Genomic DNA, 27,626 nt, shown 5'->3' on the forward strand with positions numbered 1-27,626 from the left:
GATTATAATAATTCATCTTTGCTAATTTCATGTCCATTTTATGTTCATTTGCTGTTGTCCAGTATTTAGATATTTTTACTACTACGATACATGCATTCGTAAATGGCACTTTTTGAAAAAAAATTAAGAAAGGGAAATTAAAAAACTCTTTTTTTAATTCTCCAAAATCGATTCCCCTTTCCGAAGTTAGATATTCGTAAATTGCTTCTATGAAAATAAACTAAATTTGTGAACGTTTAGTAAAAGTAAAAAGACTACTTTTCTAGCACCTTATATAATATATTACTGTTTGAAATCTCTATTCCGTTTCTTTAGGTAGATGCATTGTTCATTGGCTAAAATTATAAGCGATATACATTTTTGGGGTCAAAGTCGTCAGTCAAACGGGTCAATTTTGACCTTTTGTGTGCTTTGACCTTGTTCATCTTCAGGACATTTTACAGTAGTGTATGAGATTTTCTCATTCCTCTTTTCACATAAGCATACTGCTCATTTTGGTGGCCAAGTAATGTCTAAAATTCTTATTGATTCAAATTGGCAAGATTTCGTTACACTTGAATTTGTGTATGTATTAAATGCAAGATGAATTCTTCATTCAAAAATCATACCAGAACCTACATTACTCCTTCTTTATTTGTTTGAAAACTTCAAAAGAACGAAATCTTCTAAGTTGGTTAAATGTAATGATATCTGAATTTGAAACTCCTAACACTATTAAAATTCACCATAAGCAGCAAAGCAGCTGTAGTAATTGAAATTTCAAATGCGTTTCTCGGTGTGATGAAAAAGTAAAATACAGAAATGTAACAAAATTATTTAACCATCCATAAAATAAGAAATATCTAACAACGAAAAAATGTTAATATGATGAAGTTTCAAATCTCTCACCTCGTAGAGCTCTTCATTGTGTACGACTCAGGACTGATTAATCCAAGCCTCCACAAAAGGTCACTGTCCTGATGATGAATGACTTTCCCTGAAATATCAAAGTGCAAAATCGTTAAAGTCTTCGCCGTGTTTCGCGTGAACTCGTTCGTGTATAATTAGCATGCATACTAGGATTAAAAGTACAACGCAGGAAAAATTATGAATGGCGATAATTTCCAAATGGAATGGTCACGAGTCACTTTGAGGTTTCAAAGCCATCAACAAAGGAACATGCCAGTATATGCATAAAATTTTATCATCCTTTATTCTCTAATTAGTGATTATTCTCTAGTTACGATTATATAACATGTTCTTAATTATAATTCTAGCCTTTCGTTTATATCTTATAATACTCTATGAATTATAATTTAATATTATACTACGAATTATTTTCGCGGCAGGTACTACTTCACCCTACACACTAATTCCGGCCGTAATTTACTGTCATTAACGATCTGGGTTGGAAATGAAGACGCCATCTATCGGTGGCTATCTCAATCTCATAAGAGAAAATATCTTATTCTATATTCTTTCTCCGGTTCGATCCTGGGACTAGACGGCAACCTTCAACGGTGGTAGACGAGCATCTTAACACCACGCTACTCAGGCGTATGGTGGCAGATGCTGTCAAATATTTCAGAAACTTTTAATCCGAATAGCAAACCATATTTGTTTTCTAGTCTCAATACACACACACACACACACACACACACACATATTTTTAAGAAAAAAATAGACAACAAAAATGTATTTATTGGAATCATTATCTCTACAAAATGGAGTACATAATTTTTTAAAATAGTCCCATAATTTTTTTTAAATTGAAAATTTGATCTTTCAATATGTAGTTGATGCTCATAGATTGAGCAGTTAAAGGGTTTAGAATGATTGTTAAGGCTTAAGAGTGGTAAATGAGACAAGAGACGGCCTTCTATTTTCACACAAGGATATAGGAGAGTTTCTTCACCAAAATGCACCAACACAAGAGATGAAGGCGAATACAGTGAAGATTACATACTTTATTAACATACTTTTGTTAAGATTGTGTACTAATTGCGTATTATAACTACTCTCACAACAACCCGTCCCATCGTGTAGGGCCGTTTAGTTCTAGAGCGAGATGCATTTTTGTATGGGGTGCAGATGAAACTGTGTTGTAAAAATACGCTGTATGGTAATTCTCAAAGTGCCTTGTCCGAATGTACCACTCCGGTGTAAATTTTAACGCCCATCATGCCACCATCATTGCCACCATGGCAAATGATGGTTGAAAAAACACCGTAACACAAAGTTTTCTTTTGTCAATGTTTTTGGTATTTTACAAAGTAGATCTTCTACCGTCATTTCAGTACAAAATACGCGTCTGTATAAGTTCAATAACTTTTACCTGGAAGGACACGATTTCTTCTAGGTGTTATTTTTTGACAGCTGCTGAAATTTTACTTGTTCAGCGATTGATGAAATCACACCAAACTGAGGAGGATCGCAAATAAAATTCAAAGTGCAAATCAATAAATTTTGCTAAGCATGATTTTATCTATTTATGGATAACAATAAAATCAATGCAAATTGTATAGTTTAGCATTAATTAACAGCATTTTAGCTAATTGAAAAATCCACTCTAATTAATTAAATTGCTGTATTGATGTACTGCTTCAATTGAAAATTTCCTAACAGCACTAATCAACATCCGTATTGGGAATATTTTTCTTTTTTTACGATACGTTTTTATATGGGTGGTGGGTGAAACATAGAGGCTTAATTTAAGTAGAAAATCGCCTTGTTGAAACTTTCACCTTATCTGCAATGTGTTTTAATGACTGCGAGGCAATTCTGCTTATATATTTTTCTACATCCCATAACTAAGGTGTGTAACAAATTTTGGCCTATTTTACATTTTTTGTACCTTTCTATTTTTCTGGCTATTTAATTCACCAATGTAGTTGTTTTTAGAAAGATTTCCATTGGTTTATTTCTGTGTGTTCAGCAACGCTGATGGTGGGTTCCGTATTTTTGATTAAGACTATATATATAAAATTTAAAATTTTTGTGTTCCTTCAAATAATCACTGTGATGAGGTTTTGTCATCAACTCAAGTATCTTCTATATTTTTTTCTGATAGTTATCCACGTTATAGTAGAAGTTTACGACGGTTACTTGAACCGCAGAATTTTGCATTTCTTTCTGATACTTTTGAAACACCTGTACACATAACGTGTAGGTGCTTGGATAATTATTGGTGAAATTCGTATTTCATAAAAGTTGCATATGCGTCATCGAAAAAGCAATAAATACTAGTCAGAAGCTCATTTAAACTATATCGGTAAGTTGATTATAGTGAATAAACAGATAGTATAGTTCCGATAACCAAAAAACACATTACGAGGTAAATAATTCATCATGTTAAATCGATTGACATTGAAAGTATTGTTTTTGTTAGCGTTATTTTCATAGTAATCTGCTGTATATGAGCAAAAATGGGAATATTATTGAAAAGTAACTTTTATAAACGCTTTTTCGTGTTGATGTTAGTATACAACATGGGAAACTTTGCGATGTCTGACGATAAAGCTTTGTTTGGAGAGCGATGATCGATCATTTTATTGATTCAACGAAGCAACTTTGTTCTCGGGCTTATGCAAAAAAAACTGCTATATCATTTCATGTTTTGTATTTATATTTATTTCATTGTTGACTGTTCGATAGAATACGAGACAAATTTCCACCTTCCTTCGTTATACACAATTGCCGGAATTAATCATAGTACGATGCATTTTGTTGATTAAATGATGAATGGCTCTGGCGTTTCCTAGAGGATAAACGGCACTTCGCTGATGAATTTTCCGCCGGCGTCCTGCCGGCAAAGCGTTTTTATCCGACGTTTAGCAAGCAAATGAATCATACATATTACATCCGTCGTATGTTCCAACGGAAATTGTATAATATGCATCGTAACAAATATAAATTACACCAACGTAGCGAGGATGGTCCATTCAAGTACATAGTAAAATATTCAATATCATACGGCGGTTTCCCATGTTACACAGCAGGTGGATGAAATTCAATGTCGGCACGCTGTCATAATAAATTGATTGTGTAGTTCGCTCGAGCAAATAAAACTTTTTAGCCATACAAATTGATACGAAATTGCCCTCTTCTTCCAGGATGCATAGAGAATAATTTCTCAGATAGAGGGAATAGTTAAAAAACAAAGCGCAAATAAAAAAGAGTGCGTGCAATAAATTAATACTCACCATTTTTTAGCTGTGCGGATCCCTGAAAAAATGAAAACAGTCGATATTACATGAATGATGCTAATGATATAAAATAAATTCACACCAAAATAAAAGCTCTTTTTTTGAATAACACTTGTTTTTTAATTTAATTTCATTTTTCATTGAATTTTTATCGAAAAATTGTATTTATTTTTTGTTGTTATTTAATTTTCATTATTGAATTTAATTTTTTTACTATTTATTTTTTACTATAGTTGACGCCGCTTATTAGAATCATGGATGATGTTATCACCTAGGTATTGTTACCTTCTTGGCAAATAACGGAATGGACTAATATCGTAACTAGAGACCGGAAGTTCAGGCAAAATGCCATAATATAATATAATATAATATAATATAATATAATATAATATAATATAATATAATATAATATAATATAATATAATATAATATAATATAATATAATATAATATAATATAATATAATATAATATAATATAATATAATATAATATAATATAATATAATATAATATAATATAATATAATATAATATAATATAATATAATATAATATAATATAATATAATATAATATAATATAATATAATATAATATAATATAATATAATATAATATAATATAATATATAATGTAAATGCATTTTTTTGCATATTTTCAAACTTTTTGGTAAAAATGCCCTTTTTTTAAGTTTCCTGCCATAAATGCCTAATTTAACACATTTTTAAGTTTATTAGTGAATTTCAGAGGCCATAATATACATAACTTGAATATTTCGAGCATTGAGAACAAAAAAAATTACTCTTTTTAACTCTCTCGGTACTAATTATCATCAGAAAGCCTCACTCCCTTCCAGCCTCATTTAAACGCGAATAAGTGATCTGAGAAATAGAGAAGTTGCTGTTGCCGTACGACATTGACCGTATGGTGTTAGACGTGAATGATTTTGTTTCTCCACATGCTTCACATGAACATGTCCCGCTCAGGCAATGGACTGCATCGTATATGTATAGCTGACCGATGACTGTCCCAAGAGGTCATCAATTGACGTGATGGCTCACATAAGGCGGAGAGTAGGAGCAGACAGGGCTCTGAGGTCCTTGTTGTTCTGCTGATTTTGTTTTTGCATCATAAATGCACTGCAAACAACACACCACGGCTATTTATCTCACATACTTATTTAGTATTCGATTAAATTTACCAGTCACCCTCAGGGGTTTGCGACAGATGAGGACACCCAGGACCCCGTGGTTGCAGGAGTCCCGCATATGTGGTAATACAAAAAAAACCTAACTTTTTTTTTACATTAGAACAAGGTAGCCATATTTCAACTATAGAAATGATAATGATCATTCCAAATGATACAACAAATAAACGGGAATTATTCGCAGCTCGAAGCAGCCTCACAGGTAATTTTCTCCAAGGGCTCCGAATCTGGTAATTGTGGTCCTGGAATTGACCTATAATGAGGGTCTACTGACATTTTATTTTAGGCTTGAAATTAGTTTAATTTGAATTATAATGCATTAATGCAGTAATGCATGCAGTCATTGCAAACCATAATTAAAACAGTAGAGGGATTAAGTGCAAATAATTTTTCACAGTTAGTCTTTAGATCCTTAATACCTTAGTTTTAGAGATTTTACCGTTTTATCCATAAATTATAAATGCTTTTTTTAGTACCTATTTTAGGCATTTTTAGTGCCTTTTTGCCTGATTTTTTCGACCATTTTTAGTGCCTTAACTTCTAGGCTCTAATAATAATACAGGAAGAAATTATTTTTCGTTCAGCATTTTGGATAATTTTATCTTTTTTTTCGTGGCAAATTTTTTTTTCTTCGCATTCTGAAGCAAAGTTTTAACAAAACTTATTTTTTTCCCTATAAGTTATCGTCATCAGGTTGCAAGACTAGGTTTGGGAGTATAGAAGGTGTTCTATTTTACTTCCTCCCTTGTTGACAAACATTTCCGTACTTTCTGTTGTAATCAGTATTCGCTGCGATCCATGTACTATCCATAGGAGCTTCTTATTGGTCCTCTTATAGCGAAGGCAAATTTATGACGATAAAAAAGTCTTTTTCTTCAGTTTCGTTCAATTGACCAGGTTCAGAGTTCTTTCTCCGAGATTTTCCCAAGGGATTAATTAAAGTTATTGTATATACATTAAAATTCGTGATATACTGTACATTGAACAGTTCCATTTTAACACTTCAAAATGGCGGAATGACAAAATTTTAGCGCAAAAGAAACAAAGGTCCCGTTTTAGAATAGAATAAAAACAGCATAATTTTTTGAACATTTTGCAACCAATCATGTGGGAAAGTGAAGCGTAGTCGTTTGCCACATGTTTCGTTCGACCAAACGGAATTTATAATCACCCTACTTGCAAATGGGAGACTTTTTCGGTTATTGCTATCAGCAACCCCAGTTCCTGATGCGATCACACTGAGTTAGTTGTGTGAACTGTATTTTATTTTCATTTTTTGCTATTTTATTTTATTCCGTATTATTTATTTTGATTTAATTTTTTTTTCAATCTCTGTTTTATTAGCAACAATTTCAATAGAATTGCTATTTTTGTTGAACTTACGATAATTTTATCACATTGATAAGTATGTTTTGCTTCACACCGAAAATTATTTCAGTAACACGTCTATCACAACTACTATGGGATTTGCAGTCCCCTTGGTTGTTTTTCTCTTTATCTATTTTTTATAATCAACACTCGAATTCAACCTGAATAAAGTTTGATTTGGTATACTGTGAAAAAAAACCCTATGGATTTTCGAAATTTCAGTATGTATCAAGATATTATATGATAGTATAAGCATTGATTTTATATCATTTATTCGAGTAATTTTTGAGTATTACGTCGTCAAAACCCAAGGGACGTAATATTGTCTATAGTGAGAGTCTGTTCAAAATAAATCCATATGAAAACCTGGATTCAAACGCATAGAAATATATCAAACGTACTAGTAAATATTATTTTGAAAAATTCAGACATATTGTGTTTAAAACCGTGGAAAAATATTTATGAAAATTATCAATACTGAATAACCATCGAGAGGATAAATGAGTACATGGAATATTGTGAAAAATTGGTCAATCATTTGTTAAAAATTTCATTTCATGGTAATGATGACTGTTTCGAAAATAATTTACGATTTACCTGACACTTGATTTTTTTTCCCAACAAAATATATGCTGAAAAATCTAATTTATTTTCATAGATCAAATTCAGATGATCTTCAAGAAAAGTTAGAATGATCGTTTAGTTTATGAATAAAAGATTTTTAGTCTCGTTGCTGTGAAATTATCAGAAAAATCAGGAGTAGTAGTTATATTATTTATTACAGGTGAACAATTTGATCTTTCCTGATACTTCACTGATGATTGAATTTTCGAAATTAAGGACATCGCGCGCGCGAAATTCCCTGGAAAAAGGAAGTTTATTTTTGCTGCCCCCACGGACATTGAAAATGATGATACGACAGTGCATTTCTGTCTACTTCCGAGTATGAAACAGCGATGTCACCATGACAGTTCCTGGAAAATGACCTTGCTTGTCAATAAAAATATAGGGCCGTGAGCGAAACAGAAACAATCAGTAAAATAGCGGAAAAGATATTTCTTTTCACCTCGTACTTTTTATTGTTGTTTCAGCTGAATTTTGCAATGGAGGAAGCATAAATTTCGATCAGGAAGCCTTGAACGAGTCGGTGAAAAAAAAAAATCCACCGTTAGCTGAAAAGCAGAAAAACGTTCGCCGTACTCCGTTTGATATTTCATGTTACGACACTGAACATTAAAATGCCGATGACTTACCGCATTTATACATTTTTCTTTATAAGAATAATAATAATAGAAAAAAAACGAACAGCAACAACAACACCATCCGGTTTAACAATGTATGTCGCGAATTAGTAATATTAGATTTGTAGCATATAAATGCACGTCATGTACTACACAAATGTTTTCAATCTGATAGTCTTCCTAAATCATATTACGTTCAATATGAAAAGAAACGACGAATATGCAGGATACGTTTTCAATGGAAAGTCTTATGATATGACGCAATTTATCTACTACGTGAATACTGCACAGCCATAATAAATATAAAAAAGCGAAATACTCCAATATCTTCCCATTTTTAACTGTTACTTGAAAAAGTAATAGTTGAAAATATGGAGAAATAAGCCGTGAAGAAATAAAAATGCGAAAATTAACGATTAAAATCATGTAATTTGAAAACACGTCATGAAGCATCACGAGCTTCACTACTTACCGATTATTTTATGCATTTCATATTTTGCAGTATAATATTATTTTAAGAATTTCTTCTATAATTATGCTCAAATGTTAAGCAAAAAACAGATAATTTTGCATTGTAATTGTATGATGATCTGGACAGAAATTGCTATTGGCACCCGCATCGACCTTCACGTCTTCACTAGAGGTTCAGAGACGGTAGTGCAGCATAGAGCCGATGTCCTTGCACCCTATGCTCGCACCATTTCTTCCTGCCACGGGACCTGATTCCATGTTTATGAACGATACTGCAAAAGTTAACACAGTTTGTGCTGTCGAGAATTATGTTCAGTCTGAACCGCGAAACACTAACTAATATGTAATAGCCACCCATTTGTTTTGACATAATAGACAATATATTAGACATTCATGGGAAACATTTAACTGCTCTCTATAGTGTTTCCGAAAGCTTCGGCGAGCTCCGAACAAGAATTGATAATCTCATTCATACCGCCCACGCCGGAGTGAAGTGATTTGTACGTTTATTGAGTGATGTAGAGCAGTGGTAATCAAACTTTTTGAAAAATGACCTTTTGCCCAAAAAAATTATCGGCGCTCCTTACAGAGGCTGACCATGTGTCTTGGTTTCTCTGAGCATTCCGATATTTTGTCTGTAAATGCGCTGTCCCGAAATCACTTTTCGGAACACTTGTTTCGGCTTCTTAATTAGGCGATATATATTCCCTTATAACGATAAGACATTGTATAACGATATTAATTTTTTTAAAATATTATATAAGTTTTTTTTTTTTTTGATGTAGTTAGTAGAAGTCATTGCAGTGGACGATTGCATGTGTAGCGAGGTGTATGATCCTTGATTTTCGTATACATAGTTGATTAAGGAAGAAAACCATCCGATTTCAAAATAATTCTACACTTGAAATCGACCACTGACAAAATTCATGAAACGGAAGCACATTTCCCCCCCCCCGCCTTATATTCACCAAGAGCCCGGAAATTTAGGCACTAAAAGTGGTCGAAATAGGCAAAAAAAAAAACAACACTAAAAATGTCATGAAATAGGTTAAATAAAAAAAGAAAACATTTAAATAATGAATGAAAAAGAAAAACTACTAAAAGCTGTGCTATTAAGGTCCGGAAACGTTCTAAAAACTGACTGCATCGATTGAATCTGCTTTTTCAATGATAGATTGTAGTAATTGGGGTGGAAATGAAGAAAAAAAAAGTATACAAATATGATATAGAAAAATGGAAATGAAACAAGGAATTTAAAATTCTGGATAAGTTCATTATTACGAGCCGGTTGACAATCTCCAGAGTCAATCTGGCTTGTAATGTTTTCCAAAATGAGAGATGTCTTATCTCGGCAAATTTTCCTCCGATGCTTTTGAAATCGCCGAATTCTTCAATGATTTTTTTGGTTCTTTTTCCGTAATTCTAATACTATATGTGTTGATTGTGTGGTCAATAATTATGATTTGTGATAGCTATTTTTTCAGACCTATTACTGAGAATAATGTATTTGCCATTAAAAACTCAAAGGTCAGAAAAGGCCATGGTGATGGTAATATATATCCTCGTTTTGGGTGAAAGGCTGTGTCCCCTATTTCGCAACTCCACTCACTACTATCTTCAATCTTTCAGTTAATTTGGGTCTCTTCCCTTCACTTTGGAAAAATTGCACCGTTACGCATTTTTTTAAGCAATTACGCTGATGTATTAAATTATCGACCTATAATCAAAACGAGTGCCCTTTGCAAAGCATTTGAGCTTGTTGTGTAGAAGAGAATTTATAGCCATGTTCGATCATAGATCTCTGCGCAACAGCATGGTTTCGTGCTTAAACGATCTGCTAGTACGAATCTTGTAGCAATATCTCAGGCTATTGCTCAAGCTATTGACAGAAACCAACTACTGGACATAATCTACACTGACATTTCCAAAGCGTTAACAACACTATCCTTCTTTCAATAATCAGGTCATCTTGCTAAATGGTTCGAATCCTACCTCATAGGTCGATAACAACAAGAAAGTTTTAATGGGGCCAATCTTCCCGTTATCCTTGTCTTACTGGTGTTCCTCAGGGGTCCGTTTTGGGCCCTTTGCTTTTTATATTATTCATCTATGATTTGGAAAATCATGTAGATTCTAATTGCTTGATATATACTGATGATGTTAAAATCTTCCTAGTCATAAATAATACAGATGAAGCTGAGACGCTTCAAAATTCGGTCGAACAACTCAGTTCATGGTGTTACACCAATAAGTTAAATCTGAATATTGCCACCTGCAAATGTTTCAGTAAGAAGCATTATCCCACATCCGGCACAATTACAATATTGAAGGTCAAACGCTCGAAAGAGTAGAGTACATGAAGGACTTAGTGTCACTTTTGATAAGACTCTCAGTTTCAACCAGTATATTAATGACATTGTTTCAAAAGCATCAAGAAATGTCGGTTTTTTTAATCCGCAACAGCAATTTTTTTTTTTCAAAATACAGAAACCTTTCTTCTTCTTTACAATTCTTACGTAAGATCAGTTCTAGAATATTGTTCCATAATCTGGAATCCATATTACTTGTAAAATAACATATTAGGATTGAACGCACACAAAATAATCTTTTGCGCTTTGTTTACTACAAGAAGTTTCAAATTTTTGAATTCCTACTAATAAATTTTTATGAAATATTCAATTTGAAATAGTGTGATTTTCTCAGAGTCACCCTGTCAAAGTATTAACTTGATTTATATTGATTATTGTACAAGTAGAATTTGATTAAATTAGATTGTATGATATATGGTAATTACCTCAGCTGATTAAAAACAATTTTCAGTTTTGACATATTTTTGAAATAGAAATAAGTTTCTTACTTGGTCGTTTTTATTTTTAGAATCTCTCGCGACCCTCTCCCCAATCTAGTTCATTAACGCGATGTCCCCAGGGTCTTGTGAGCCACACTTTGGGAACAACTGATATATAAAGTTTTTAAATCCAAAATTCAAGGACCCTTCTTGGTGACAGGTTTCCGGTCTGAAGTTCCAAGCACCGTATTTCCCTTTTTGATAATATTCACTGGATTTTTATTGGGTTAATAGTATGAAACATTTTGCAAAGGCACTTCACTTAAATATATATAAAAATTGCACGCACATTAACTTAATCTTTTTCTATCAAAAATAAAGTAAAAAAAAACTCCTGAAATTTTGAACGCAATAACTAGGGAATCAAAAGTATTTTCAGAAATGCTTCCTTTTTTGTACCAGCCGTGATCTGGTATTAAGACGGATTATGCGTGCCATAAATTAAAATATCAACTGAAATTAACTATAACTTGAAAAAAGATAAACTTACTTTGTGATTTACTCTTTTAAATTTTTCAAAGTCGACATCATCGATCATGTTAACCTGCAATGGAAAGTTGAACTCATTCAATTGAGTAAAACTATATACATTTAATAGTGAAACATGTTACAATATTACAGTCGAAACCCGTATAGTTAATTTCTGAAAATAAGGACTACTACTACTACACCGTACATGCACCTCGTACACATTCCTCTCCGAAATTTCTAAAGGATATAATGACTGTATTTCGTATAACGTTAGTCAATATTGCTGTAGTAAACCAAAGTTGAAAAATAAAATCTGATATTATGACTATCATCGACATGCATTTACTTTGTTTTTCAAATAGCCAATGTTGAGGCATCAAAAGAAAAATACACCAGTATTTTTATGTTAATCTACCTTTTATCTCACTTTTGTAAAGCATTGAGAAAGAATGACATATTTTTGAAATCATTTTATTTACGTGTGCAGCAGACAATTTCCAAAGTTCTGATTTATTATGTTGAAAATACTTGATTACAATTTTTTAATTTCCATCAAATTGCATAAGATACAATCAGTCCCGCTTAATCAGATATCAACGATTCCAGCACACAATATCCGATTATGTGAGGATTCATTTTTCACTTTACATCGTTAGTATAGTTTGTATATTAGAAACTGATGAAAGATCAATATAAGTAAAGATTCTCGACAGACATCAAGAATGAAATGAAAATTATATTTAATTACAATGATCGCAATACCTAGGATTTTACTTCATTAGAGGAAAGTTTGTTTTCTCTCTATTTCATTCCTTCTCTCAGAGAACAAAAATAAAATAATTAAACATGCGTATTGATGACAACGTGAATATTTGGGAGCCAGTATCTACTTCTCAAATGTATTTTTTTTTAAATCTTAAATTAATAACATATTCTCCGTTTAGAAAGAGATAGATGGTTTTTTCCTCAGCTCAAGATATCCAGAAAATAAATGTTTCCTTGATATTCTCCGTTTATTCCAAATTACAATAAAAACATTATGTATGTAGTGGTTGGTGTGTATTATAGATGGTATGTTATAGTTATGGTGTGTAGTACCGATCGATTTTTTATTCGAGCGGATAAAAATCGTTGAAATTATCATATTAAGCGTTTAACATTGTCTCTATGTCCCAAAATTTTGGTGCCGGGGGATTTTATCTGTTTAGGCGGTGTATCTCTGTTTATCCGTTATCCGATTCAGCGAGACCATTATAACGAGCTTCAAGGCATCGGAAAATTGGTTCGCTGAATCTGTTCTAATAAAAGAACCTTTTGGGAAATGGGACCAAAACTACCATTCGTTATATCATGAGGTTCGTTACAAGCCGGGGCCGTTACAGCGGGGTTTGACTGTAGTTAAAAAGAAATTAGTAATTTCCGGAGGTTCACTATTCCCATTATTCAATTTTTGCGCATTAGCCCGATATGCCTGACTGATATACAATTTCTAAAAATATGCGCCAATAAAAAATGTATCTTTTTAGAAAAATCATGAAACTTCTCATCCATAAATATAATATGATATAAATTGCTTTTTCTGTGTTGCCAATCACGATTCACAAGAAAATGAAGTTCAAAATTTTCATCAAAGCAATTTTTTCCGTCTTCTCTTGAGGGAGGGCTTCTAGTACTGAATCACGTGAATGCGAGTGAACTGATTACGGTAAAAAAGCAGCAATTATCTAAATGGTTCGAAGGTTGAAACTGATGGTAAGTTTCAAGGCTCTCTCATAGAAGAAAGATAATAGTCGAAACGACTGGTGAATTCATAAAAAAAATGGCTTCTAATATATTTCATCGGATGCTTTTTAAATGATCTTTAGATTCGTAAGAAATAGAACTATTCAGAAATATATTCCAGTCATGATCATTCTGACTGCTTTCGTGAAATTAGTTTCATAAACGATTTTCTTTTTCCATCATTTTTGAAATCATTTGCCAAAAGATCTATTCAATTGCTGTGATATTTTTATCGCGAGAAGGCACTTATGAATAATATGGTTGGTCCAGACTCATTTTTATGAGATAAAATTGTTACCATATATGTAACTAATGCGTTTTTTATACTATTATTGCACATCCGAAAATTCGAACCAAATCAGGTTTTTTGCTTGGTATTGTGGTCAAAGTTGTTAGTTTTTCAAGTAAAAAATGATAATGGAAATGTGCATTATTAAATAATTATATTTAATGGGATGATGGATCGATTTGGTTTAATCACATCAGTTCATTTGATCATTCTTGTCGCACCACGGTCATTCTCTGCACACACGTGCGCTAATTGGGAGGTTGGTGCGCTAACCCCTCGATTTGGGACTCCAAATTTTTTCTGCGGTCATGTCGCCGTTTCTGTTGTACCCCTGTGCCAGGAAAGTTTTCTGACGAGGACGAACCGGGTATCGAATTCGCGACGCCTCTAAACATCCTCTGGTAATTTAGGCGAGTATCTTATCGACTTGGGCTACAGCGCCCAATGACAGCGGTGTATTACACTGAAATGCCTCACAGTCAGTACCCTATATCGTATCAGAATCTATAGAAAATGCATTTGATTAAAATTCATTCATGATAGGATGTATCGAAACATCGTAACTGAATGATCCAATGTATCTTACTGAGATTACAGACCAATTCCACGGAACCAATCAGTTATAAAACTTTCAGATCTTCAAAGAAACTTGTTCAATTGAAAAGATTTTGAGACTTTCCCTCTGCTTTCACTTAATTCATCAAGGAAATGAAATTTTAGAACGGCATCTCACGTACGCGGATTCCAATACAATTTCAAGTTCTCATCTATCTGTGATATGATTTTTCGTGAATATTGAGCAAAACTCAGAACCCATTCAATTAATCATTCTAAATCATTATTCTATAAGAGTGAATTAAAATGTGGGGATTGTCATATTTTTCTGAAGAGAGATGCAGAGTTATGAAGTATAAGTAACAACGTAGCGTTCTTGGAGAGAAATGTTTTCCGGAGAGAGTCGCATTTTTTAAATTAAAAAATGACAAATAGATAAGAAAGAATAAAAATTTGAAAAATTTACTCCCTTCTGTTCTTGAAGAGGTGGGACGTTTGTCACTGGAAAAGTTTACCTCGACTTAATTTCTCAGTCTTGGAACGGATTATCAACGCAAGTGTCGAGGTGACACTATATTTAAAAAAATCAAATTTTCATACGCTCGCCCCCCCCTTCCGCTACCTTCCAGTTAGAAAGTTGCTGCCCTGTTTCCTCTGAGCCCAAAAACGGTGTTTAACTGCAATATACGCTGAGATATTTGAATTTAAAGTCAGAGAAAAGGTGGGAAAGAACAGCATAAATAAGGAAAAAGAGTTTTATCTGTTAGTTTAGGCTGTTCTTTCTCCAATTTGTGAATTCAAAAATATCTCAGCGGATATAATTAAAATTAAAAATATGAGAGTTTTTTTGTTGTTCAACAACGTTCTACTTGGGAGTAAGAGCACGGGGAGGGGGGTGTGAAAACTTAGACCTTTTATTTCGTTACACATTGTATCTCAAAATTTGTGTAGGATGATTTCTGTACACATTTCGAGCATTTTCTAAACTGAACCATACCTCTACGATGAGCAGTTCATGAAATAAAGACCGAGAGGACTTGCAGGATACCCCGTATATTCAAATCAATGTATTCACACTAAAATAATTTACGTGCTCAGTCGTCATAGAAATTTGTTTTGACATTGAAAAGGACCACTTTTTCTACAACATCCTACAGGCACCTACATCCTACCTCTACGAAATTTCTAATCGGTGCATGTCGGAAAGTGCTCTGCGTATGTGTATATATCTCGTGTGGCCTGAAAAAGTTCAAGATGTCAGTTTCTAAAATCGGCGATGTCAAACAGCATTTTGCCTGAACGATAAGATCGTTATAAATAAATGAAATAAATTAATAGGCGTTGCGCAGAACGTGCGTGACAGACAAATCACAAACGTCCAATTATATGTGCATAAGTCAATCATCCAATCGTAATCGTCAATGTAAGATTGGAATCTTCGTTTTTGGAATATTCATTGTCAATTACAGTCAGAAGCAACCTTCAGTTTGCCGTTGAAGGTCTCAGAAAGAAGGTTGAACGCGGGACAGCTCAAAGTCCCGGTAGAGGGTGCTGGTAGTAAGGGAATGGCTTCAGGACGCCATTACACAGAAACCGTTTTTGTCGAGATCATAATGTAAAGTTGGTCGTTTTTCTACCAAAACGGAACGTATCCACCTTGTTAATTTACTTCGTCATTCAAAATGGAACTTAAACAAAGCGGTTGTCTTACTGTGGAGTGAGGTATTTCTTTTTCAAAACGGCACACGTTAATCAGAAGTGCTCTCTAAGTCGAATTTTACAGTAGAACCTCTCGATAACAGACACCCATGGGACCGAAATTTTTTTTTCGCTAAAGTGTCCGTAAATTTATAGTAAAATACACTGAGTCCCGATGACGCAATTAAAAAACGTTTCCGTTATTGAAGGTGTCTGCTAATAGGAGTATCCATTATGCGAGTTTCCAGAGATGAACAAATAAAATGCGTATAGCATCATGAAATCGGAAAATTTGCTTTGAAAGTACGAATCAAGCCATAACGAAGCAAAAACATCCGAATTCCTTTTTGTGGTCCTTACGTATTCATGTTGCCAGAATTATACAAATAACTTGTTCTAGAGATGCTGCCATCTGTCTTATTTGTTATATAAGTATCGCTCACATATTGAGGTGTTTCTTTCTCATTTCCAACCGCACACCGTTAAGGCTTTATCGACAATTGCAAATTTTAGCCATTGTCTCCATTAAAGGACAGGGTCGTGTCAGAGAAACGATTTGAAGATCTATCTGCTCTCTTCGAAGAGACTTTTTCCCATGGGAGACAGGTTTGCATTGGCATCTGGAAGTTGGAAAATGTTCAAATTTAATTTGAACATTGATTATATTGCATACATTTTCTTATTGATAGGCGTGATACAGAATATGTAATCGCTTTTGAACAGTTAAAGTAAAAATACATTTTGTAATTTTTATCCTGAGATATTTTGCACAAAATCAGCATGTAATTAAATCAAAACATTTGATGTGCTTAAGATGTTCATAAGAATGATTTCGAACATGAATACGAACCCTAAAATCTTCTTTTGGCTTTTGCTGCCTAGGAGAGGTCACATCAGGTAAGTCGTCACTTCTCACCCTTTCGAAAGCTCTGCCGTTACTTCTAAGCCTAGACGACTTTCGGAGTCGTTCTAAAGTCTCGTTGGCGGATTCGCTGGGAAACAAGTTCTTATCCGTTGGTTTCCGACGCACTATTTCGTTCGTCTTTGACGTCGGTGAGGTATGTTGGCTATTCGAGAGATCCAGAGTATTCGCGACGATCTCTTCGATCTCTTCATCAATGCTGCTTTTCCGACTCTTCGACGAAGCTAATGAAGTTCTTTTGGAAGCTAACTCACTACTGCTGTGAGCGTGGTTGGCCTCGCGGTGGTCGCAACAACCATCGACGTTTTTGTGCTTGTGCCCCAAAGAGGCATTACTCGCTGTTGCAACTTGCGATGACTGGAAGGCTTCCGGTACTGACTCCGAAGGCGATACTTGCCTGGTGTTGGGTTTTGGAATCACTTTCACGGGGGACGATCGGGAAGCTGTTGATCCACCGATGCCCATAGTATCGACATCTGGGTGAAAAAAGCTGCACCTGAAACCAAGTAGAACATGTTGTAACATGATCAATATAATACTATATATATATATTTGTAGAAATTGACTACAGAGTTTGGTATGCAGTGGATTCCACTTATATAACGTTTCTTCCTTTACAACGTTCTCCCGCTTAGTACGACGCATTTTCGTGGTCCCAACTCTTACTAACACCTATCGAGATTTCTTGTTTGAAGCATTTCTTCGCTTACAATGTATTTTCATTTTGGTTTCCTAAAAAAATATAAGCGGGGCCCACTGTATTTGCAATTTTACTGTAATGGACTAGAGCAACTGTTCTCAACCTGGAACCACATGCCCTTGGATGTTCTCTTATCGCTCGTGGATGTTCTAAGCGAACATCAAGTGGGAGAAGACCCATGACACAGATAGTTAAGACATCACAGAAAGAGGTGTGGAAGAAATTCAGACGTGTGAAGCAGAGCTGCCCATAGAACATGATCCGTCATGTCATTTGATCATTTTTGTCGCACCACGGTCATTTTCTGCACACGATGGCTAATTAGACCGGGACCTACAATTAATTGCCGATTCCGAACGGCAGGATTGTTTTTTTATACTGATCGGGAGGTTCATGCGCTAACCCCTCGATGTGGGACTCCCTGTGGTAGCAGTCTTTTTCTGTGGTCGTGTCGCCGTTTCTGTTGTACCCCTGTGTCAGAAAAGTTTTCTGACGGGTATGGAACTCGCGACGCCTCTGAACATCCTTTGGTACCTTAGGCGAGTATCTTATCGACCTGGGTTACCGCGCCCACCTGAATCATCTCAACACATGAGACCCATCATGGTATGACCTGCGAGCCTCAAGTTAACAGGGCCCTCCGTAATGAGACCTGGTACTATGATTTTCGAGAGTAGGTATGCAAATATGTAAGCTGTTACTTCAAGGTACGCATGGGGGCCACAAAAACATCGCTTTGCCCGGGGACCCACGAAGCCAAATGACCTTGCAGAGCTCCCCCCCCCCACTCCGCTTTTCGAGAGAGCAGCTTGCTAAACTCTAATGCCAAAAAAGGTTTAGGAACTGGACGGGGGTGAAAACACCCAGAAGGGCAACTTTGCTGAAGGGTCACTATATGCTAGCGAACTTTTATAAAGCGGCTGTCCCACCGCATTGCTAATATCCTTAGGTAGAAGGGGATGCCCCCCCCTCCCTCAAGACTGGAATATACAAAATTATTAAAGTGAGTGAATCAGTCACTAACCTACTGACGGTACTTTAAAGTACCACTTTCATTTTAAACCCCGTAACATTCCTTACATACGTTGTTTGGTGTTGGTATTTGAAAGTATGAAGGCTATGAAACCACTTTAAGATTACCAAACTCGTTTTTTAAATATATCAATTAATAAAATTCAGTTAAATGGGTCACCCTTGTAAAAGTGTCTATTTAAATATGACTTGCGTGCAACTCAGTAAAACACTGCTTCACACAAAATGCTCCCAAACAAAAGTTTAAAAAAATGATGGCTTTCTTTGGAGGGGAGAGTAAAATAGATAAATATTCATGCCACTGTAATATTCATCATATTTGAATTGTTATTTTTTATTTTTATTGTTAAGCGTATGATTCATTCGAGTTAATTAATCCGTTGTTATACTAAATAACTTTTATACAAAAATTGCCACGTTTTTAAGACAAATAAATTACACTGGTCGAATGGTCGACGCGTTTCGGCTCTTCAATGGAGAGCCGTCATCAGGACCTCGTGGTCAGAACTCACACGAATGAAGAGTGATGTTTACGTCTGGTCGTCCGAAGAGTTCGCCTTTGTATTTGCTGCGTCCGAGTGGTCTTTGGATGCGAATTGGGGAGCCATCTGTTGTAAAGTGTTGAAAGTTTTTTCACGACTGAGGTTAATTCGACCAGTGTAATTTATTTGTCTTAAAAACGTGGCAATTTTTGTATAAATTAAAACCAGGCAAAGTTACTCATTTTTTTGTGATAAATAACTTTTTTTTGACAAAAAAATATTATTTATTTTTGTTTTTACGCTTTAATAAGAAATAAAATACCCTACAAAAAATTTACATGATAATTATTTACTTATAATGTGGTATAAAAATAATTGAAAAATATAATATTTTTTATTTTTTTCCTTAATCTCAAATGACCTATCTAATAATTTTTGTATGTGATAATGACTTATTATATATATATAATCATTTAAATGTCTTATTTTAATTTTCATTTAGGGGTCACTCAATTATTACGTCGGCATCGTGGTGGGGGGAGGGGATTTGAGATTCGCTGACTTTTGATGAGGAGGGGGGGGGGGGGTTGAAGGTTGCTTACGTTATCAACGACCCGTTTTGAAGACATGAAATAATCTAAGATGCTGACGAAATTTTGCTGACAGGGGGGGGGGGGAGTTCAGTGTTTTGAGGACGTTTGCTGACAAGGGGAGTAGGGTGTCAAAAATGGCTAAAAATCTGCTGGCGTAATACTTGAACGGCCCCTTATTATCATTTTTTTTATTATTATATTTTTCATAACGTGGAAGATGTTTTAGGCAATGAGAATATTGCCAGGAGAAAAAAAATTATCCAAGCATTTTTCACAAAATCAAAACTCACGATGACGACGTTACACACCATATCGGTGACAGCAGTGCGTCTTCAAGGGCAGTTACATACGTATCGACGCCTTTCTTAGTTTCAGATATCATTTGGTTGATTCGGTGTGAATAAATGAGTACTTTTTCGGTAATTAACAAATTGCATGTGGCACGAATTACGCTTGTCTATCGAGAATACTCGAGACATTTTGCGTGCCCACAGCTGTTGCTATTGTCAAACACGCAAGCTAACCCAAACAAAACTTTTCACGATAACATATGCGTTTTCAATCGACTCTTGGCAAGTCCTCTAAATGTTACGCTAAATGTATGCACTGCGAAACTTGCGCGGATTATTTTTGGAAGTGCAATCAACGTAATAATTAAGAGAGAAGAGCACGTGTACATGATTCACGTGACGAATAAATGAGATATAAGATTAGAATCAGATTATTGATACATTGTTTTAATGCCCATCAGATATAGAATATATATATATATGAACTCAAAAATATTGAATATGATTATTTTAAAGATCGTGCCATTCGTAAATATTTGAAACGAATTTCAGCTGAGTTTGATTTCTTTTTACCCTAGCTTCATTCATTCAAGTGCATATTTATTACTCCTATCACTTTACTTCGGTAGTAATAATATAGGATAATCTTGGATAATTATGCATGTGAAGAATATTGATGCATGTGAGAAAATTAAGAATTGATTGCTACGATTTTTATTTATATATTTTTTTATATATTTTGAGAAACATTCGAACACTGAAATTCAGTAAAATCTTCCAGTGAGCTATGTTTTGAAATTCGAAAATCCAAGAAATACAAATTTCAACACACTTATAATTTCTATTTCTTCAATGTCTATGAAGGCTTCCTATTTAGAAACTCGCACATAGGTTGTAACAGGCAAAATAAAGTAAATAAAATAATAATAATAATACTATCAAAATTGAAGCTTTAGGTCTCTTATGCATATAATCATAAAATTAAAATTAAGATAAATGTCAATATTTTATAATATTTGAAATATTACATTTTAAATATTCCTGTCACTTTAATTTTGCGATGAACAACACAGAAATTGAAAAAAATAATTTAAAGTAAGTTGGCTTTTTCTCTGCGCGGATCTCAGTACGTGGAACGTCACAGGCAGTGAATTTTTTTTACCGCTTGATTAATTTTTAAAGTAATCAGAGTGAAGTTTCTATTGCATAGTGTGTGAAAATTTTGCCATAGCATAACTTTATTTTTACAATTTTAGAATTGAAATTGGAAAAGATATAAATTATTTTCAGCAGAGCTGCACAAAGTTTGATTTTTTTTTAAATTTCAACACACGTGAATAGGGCCTTTTCATAAACATCACTGAACCAGCTTGAAGGGTTAATGAATTCCTTCAATTGAAATGAATCTCAAATATCCAAGGCAGGGGCGCACGCAAAATCCATTTTTGGAGAGAGAAGAAAAATTGTCTTCCGGAGAAATTTTGTGTTTACACCCTTCAAAAAAGCATATGAATTAATAGAAATGAATAAAATAACATATAAAATGTATTTTATTTCGATATTTTTTATTTTTTTATGAAAAAAAAAGTTTTTAATTTTTTAGATGTCTTGGAGAGAGGGGGAACGAGCCCCGTATTCCTCCTCCGTCGTACGCCTGTGATCCAAGATATTATGCATCTGATCATTTAATAGCCATAAAGTAAAAACAATTGGATGATCAAATAAAGGAGGTAGAATACAAAATATTATGAAAATTTTACAGAGACGAAAAAATTCCAGAAATATATATATAAAAGTATTTTCCTCTTGATCAACAGACTTCATACACTTTTTTCACCGTTAACTATTATTATTGGGATGCAAATTATATGAAAACTTAAAATTCAATAAGATTAAAACCGTATAAAGTTTTTCACTTTTGCATTCTTTTCCTATTTCCTAGCAGCTTAAAAAATCCACGACATCTAAAACATAGTACCGAGCTTCAAAGAAATTCTTGAAAACTTTAAAATTTTTTACCCGGATGTAATGGAATTTACTAAATTGCGGAATCACACGAGTGGGTAAAAGCAATAGAAACTTTATGAAATACAATTTTTTCTATCACTTCCGCAATTTCAAACATTGTGTTCCAGATTCAATAATTTTTTTCTCAAAAAGAGAGGGAAAACAAATGCAGTGAAACATTTTAGAAACAAAATATAATTGAACAAATCGTAAAAAAATGACGTATAGACTCACCAGAGCCTGGTAAAGTTCAATAGGACATAAGTGACGTTGGATATACCAAATCGGTAGCTACTGGTAATGATGGTAAAAGTAGTTGTTGTAGCAGCAGTTATAGGCAGTAACAACAAAAGCGGCATTTAGTGGTTGGTTCCGGCCACTGCGAGACGAGGATAGGTCAAACGTTGAAAAGCCCCACTTATTCCTCTCTCTGTCTGGCAACCATGTGCTTTGCTGTAGAGAGTCCATTTCCCGTTAGGAAGCTACCGGACTGACGGACGCATACACACACAATACACGCACATATACAGACAGCGATGTGGTAAGTGATGGCCAGAGAGAACTAAAGCCTTTTCCAATCAATAGCAAGGTAGAGTATCTCTCACTCTCCGCCTTTCCACCCTTACAACGTCATACAAGTCTTGTCACCTCAGTCACTGAAAAACCTTAATAGTAAATTGCGTGCCTTTTTTTTTTCCTCTCTTATTCCTTTAGTATAAGGTGGCCTGAAGCACGTTACCATGGTAAAGCCATTCTGTAACCCTTTTTTTATTATTCATTTTACTTTCTCCTATTCCCTTGCTTCTGAATATATATATCCGATTACTTCATGGTAATAACTTGGAGAGGAAAAGTGATAAATTTGAATATATATATATATTTATGTATAGTCTGCGATACGGAAGCAAATATAATTGTTACGTAGAAACGTACCGTAGTTTATAAACCGAGTATCCCGAGTTCAACGCTTTTTCAATCTTCGTGACCGGAGATATGAGTTTTTTTTCTGTTGTTGAAATATTTGCAGAGACTCCCTATTTACCTCCATGCTTGAAAACATTTCCCAATTGCTCGATTTCATAGATCTATAAGAATTATCACGAGAGAGAAAGATACACTGAGCAATCCTTTAAAATTTATATTAAAACAATGTTTTTGCTTTGCTTTTTCAATAGCAACACACATGAGTGATTAAATTTATTTTCCCATATTGATATAATGTTTTCGATTTAGTTTTTTATTCAGCCCTTAGAGGAGTAAATATGCATCACTTTTCTCTCATAAAAATAGAATTTAAAAATATTAACGATTCTGCCATTCCCCGTCATTGAAGTTTAACTACACAAAGTTTTTGTGAAATCGGATGTAGTATGAGTGTAAATTATTATCAACAAAGAGACGATAGAGATAAGTTTACGTTCTTGTTCGACTTGTACCAATAATATTTTAATACAATTAATCTATATATATAAAAGCCAATGTATGTTTGTTTGTCTTTATGCATTACTACACCATTCATCCGATGGCCATGGAACTTTGGGAATTTGTTGAGTACACTGCCGCGAAAGTTTCTGGCATAGTTTTCTTCTTTTTTTGAATTTTTTCCCTCTTTCCTTCATTTCATTGAATTTCCTTTCTTCTGAGATCGCAGAAAAGCGCGACGGGTAAACTGGTTTAATATAAAAAACTTTCATGGCTCAAAAAATTATGGAATGATGTTTATGCGATTTCTTTTGCTTGAAAAGAAAAGAAGAGTTATAGAATTTAAAACTCTGCTCCGGTACGTCCTTTGGCATTGTCTGCTTTAAACAAACAAACTTCTGAAAAACCTAGGGCGAAGCGGGGGGGACTCGGCTAATTGCTCTTAAAATGGATGAGTTTGCATTTTAAGCGTGTTCCGCAACAGGAGGATTGTCCTCACTCAGATTTTCGTCTTTTGTAGGTGATGGAGAGGGGATCGAAACGTCTTAGACATGTTGTTAAAGTAATCAGTAATCACATGCAAAAATTATGTCATTCAGTTAAACAAAAAATATGAAATTTGGTTAAGAAATCGAAAAATCGATAAAAAATGTATTGTTAATGCTCGTGTTAGAAAAAGATGCTTTTACTAGCATCCTCTACTGTTGATTTAATAAATTAATTACTGAATTATACATAGTATAAGAGCATGCGTTTTCTCTTCTTTTGAAAAAAAACTATGTAGAAAGTTGAATGAAATTTTAATGAAATTGATTATAGTTGAGCTCAGTTATAGAGGAATGTGATACAATCAAATATCGGTTTATATATTTTTTCATTATTTTGTTGTGATGAATTTTTTTCAATTTAAGAGAATTGAAATTTCAGTATCATGCAAGTCAAAATGAATTAGTTTCGTTTTTTATCGTCAACTAGCTTTGACCTTAAATACTTATTTTTTAATTTCATGCTTATGAATCTTAATGATACTTCTTTCGGTTTCTATCCCTCCTTTTGTCCGAGAAATAAATTTCTCAATAATTTGCAGAATACTTGAATATTTTGATAGGTCGCTACCACCCATAAAAAAACATCGGATACAGCGAAATATCAGTTAATACGATGTCTCATGTGCCTTTATGAGATATGATGTTTTAAAAATTGGTGTCCCGTTGTAATATATTTCGTAGTGGTGCCCGGGACATGCATTTTTTTATATGCCCATCATAAGTTTTTCATCTTTTGTATATTCTCAATTTTTAATGGTTTTCGGAATGACGAGAAGTAATAATTTCTTCAGGAAATTTGTTTCATGTGCGTGGATTTTCTATTTGTGCATCTTCACTTAATACATTCGTTCATTTTCCGTTACCTATAAATTTATAATTAAAAGTAGAGCATCAATTTTTTCCCCGTTCGTACTGGAAACGAAGTCTATATCCACCAAAATGAATACTAATAGAAACGCAGTATTTATTATTGTATTGGTAGAACTCCGAGAAATAACTAAGAAAGATCTCGGATGTAACTAGTTTGGGTTATTTTGTACCTTTATCAATTGTAGCATATTAAAATAGGAAAAAGAGGGATGAACGAATTTCCTCTTGCTGTCTGACTAAGAATAATTTGGTTGATAATAATTTCGATGGCGGTTTATCTTTCATGTCGAGATATCAGGAGATGAGGCCAAATGGCCTGTTTTTGTGCAATTGAGATAAGGACAACCGACTTAATATTTCTGAAAAACAATATACCGTGTGGATCAATCGAGCAATCGATCGACACCCAGCGGTGTGTTGTATAGTGCACATATACATTTTGTATAATCATATATTAATCCTTAGCAGTCCAGAAGTTTTTCGGTGCTTCGTTGGTACAGATCGTACTTTCTATCACATTCCCCGACCCTGTAATAAATAAGGCCCCCCCCCTTAATGTTTTTACTTGCGTTTTTTTTAATAGCTTATAAGTTTAACCCGGGAGCAGAATTAATAGGGCAAGGCTTCATTTAATTGTTAATTAAGGAGACGTTATGTCAATGAAGTATCGCGTTTTTTGAGTTCGAATTACCGTTGATTCGTTTCTCGAGTTCACCTCGGCATAAGACCGCAAAAGGTTAATTAAATCATTATTATATATTGATATAAGGAAGATATTTGGACAAAAAAATCTGTTGTTAGTGTCTTAAATTTCACTAATAAAGTTTTCTCACACGAAGTCGTGTGTATATTGTTCATACTAATCGAAATTGCTTAGAAAGAATGCATATTCATATGCTTTTAAAGACTGAGTGAAGTGTTGATACTTATGAAATGCTCGTATTGTCTGTATGATGGATCGTACTTAACTAAATGAATTGGACTGTATTGCATTTTGTTAGTTCATAGGAGTTCTTCATTCAATTTCTTTGGATCGGAAAAATTGATTAGCAGTGAAAGGGATGACTGTTTATACAAAAATAATATTACGGGATTCCTCGTAATGTATCTCGGATGAAAATAAAGAGGGGCGGGGACTTATTAAGCAATCCGATATGAGCAAAACGCTTCATTAAATATTTCTAACAATACTTTGAAATAAACGTATTACTTATTGTTATAGGAATTATTGCATTTCCCACTAAGAGTTTTTTTCTGCATAGTCAGCAAGACAATGACGGGATGATGACAAAACTCAGTGTGACAGTATTAAATAAAAACTTTCTCTCACATAAAAATTGCAGTAAAAGCGTTATTTATGATGTGGAGCATCTCTTTTCCTCCTCCTCGACTTGCCGTGGCCTTCGGATTCTTCAAGTAATGCACTAAATCCTTAGAAGAAGGTCGCGTAATCTTTCAAGCAAAGTACCGTAAATATAACACATTTTCCTTTCTTTCCTGCATCGTTGGAGAAATTTTCCGGAACTGGGTGAATGGAAACCTCGTGGTACATTCTCAGAAGCCAAATGCACCGTGTGGTTGTATGTTCATAAATCATAGGAATTGGGACAAAATGTCATTCACTGGCTCTTGGTTTCTGATATTTTTTCCACACATATATTTTTCCAGTAATAAAATATAATAGCCATACCCACAGCAAAATTTCTGTGTTTTCTTTACATTTCATCTTTAAAAACGGGCCCGAATCCGGTCCATCGCTATAGGCAATTTTCTACCAATTGAGCTGTTGAGTGCCTATCTAGTGTTCGGTGTAAATTTTTCAGTTCTGCTATCTATGTTCCAAACCATAAGTGAAGGGCAATAATTAAATATCTGTACCATGGTAGGTCTGTTGTCATTTTTGTTTATTGTGTAGGTTCCCTTTTGATTTTCAGCAGATACAAAGTAAGGGAATAGGAAAATGTGTTCCATCAAGAAAAATCAGCTTTAAAAAGATCTGATCTGTCATTGTTAAAATTAAAATCTTTTAAGAAGTCGAGTTATCTCGTCATTGCCGGGAGTTGGAGATAAACATGCATCTATATGCATCGCTCTTAAAGAATGCATTGCTTGTGGAAGTCATGACAACATTACAAGAAAATAAAATATTCCAAGGAGTTCTTAGCAAAGAAGAAATACTAAAATTGCTAGACAATTTTTCGTCCATTTCGGACATTTGTGGGGAGCTCCATTAGGCATTTTAACGCGAGTTGGCCCTGTTTGGGTAGTTGAAATGCAAAATTCCGCAGACATCGATCAAACATTTGTATCGAGAACATTTTCATAGATAGAACTAAATTTCATAAAGCTCCGATTTTTTTTTCAAATTTACCACGAATTCACGTCAAAATAGTTAAATTAGTAATTTTATTTCCAACTTATAAAAAAATTTATCGATCAAGTTTAATAATTCTTTATCTAATGAAAAAAATATGCAGTAACTATTTATATTTTACCAATTTTTTTAATTTTTTAAACATATTTTTGTTCGATATCAAAAAATTAAAAAAAAATTACCACAGAAAAATTCTATGATGAATATCTTTTGCACAAACGAACCATCATTATAATAACATTTAATCTTTCCAATTTCAATACGGAAAAAAAAAATGT

At 33.9% G+C, this 27,626-nt stretch overlaps 1 protein-coding gene across 1 annotated transcript in view; it reads right to left on the reverse strand.

The window, feature by feature from the left end:
- cal1 (chromosome alignment defect 1) overlaps positions 1 to 22,654 on the reverse strand; it is a 36,518-nt gene extending 13,864 nt beyond the window's left edge. The window contains exons 1-5 of the mRNA XM_089240808.1: positions 22,369 to 22,654; positions 16,959 to 17,526; positions 11,804 to 11,857; positions 4,182 to 4,203; positions 889 to 976 (exon numbers count right to left, since the gene is read on the reverse strand). Coding sequence (XP_089096934.1) covers positions 889 to 976; positions 4,182 to 4,203; positions 11,804 to 11,857; positions 16,959 to 17,526; positions 22,369 to 22,493 — 857 coding nt within the window. The 5' untranslated portion in view covers positions 22,494 to 22,654. The remainder of the gene's footprint in view (positions 1 to 888; positions 977 to 4,181; positions 4,204 to 11,803; positions 11,858 to 16,958; positions 17,527 to 22,368) is intronic.
- Positions 22,655 to 27,626: the final 4,972 nt, after the last annotated feature.

The sequence above is a fragment of the Pholcus phalangioides genome, unplaced genomic scaffold (genome assembly GCF_987345545.1).
Source record: "Pholcus phalangioides strain wild (caught in Gottingen) unplaced genomic scaffold, Ppha-v1.0 ptg000013l_1, whole genome shotgun sequence".
NCBI lineage: Eukaryota > Metazoa > Arthropoda > Arachnida > Araneae > Pholcidae > Pholcus > Pholcus phalangioides.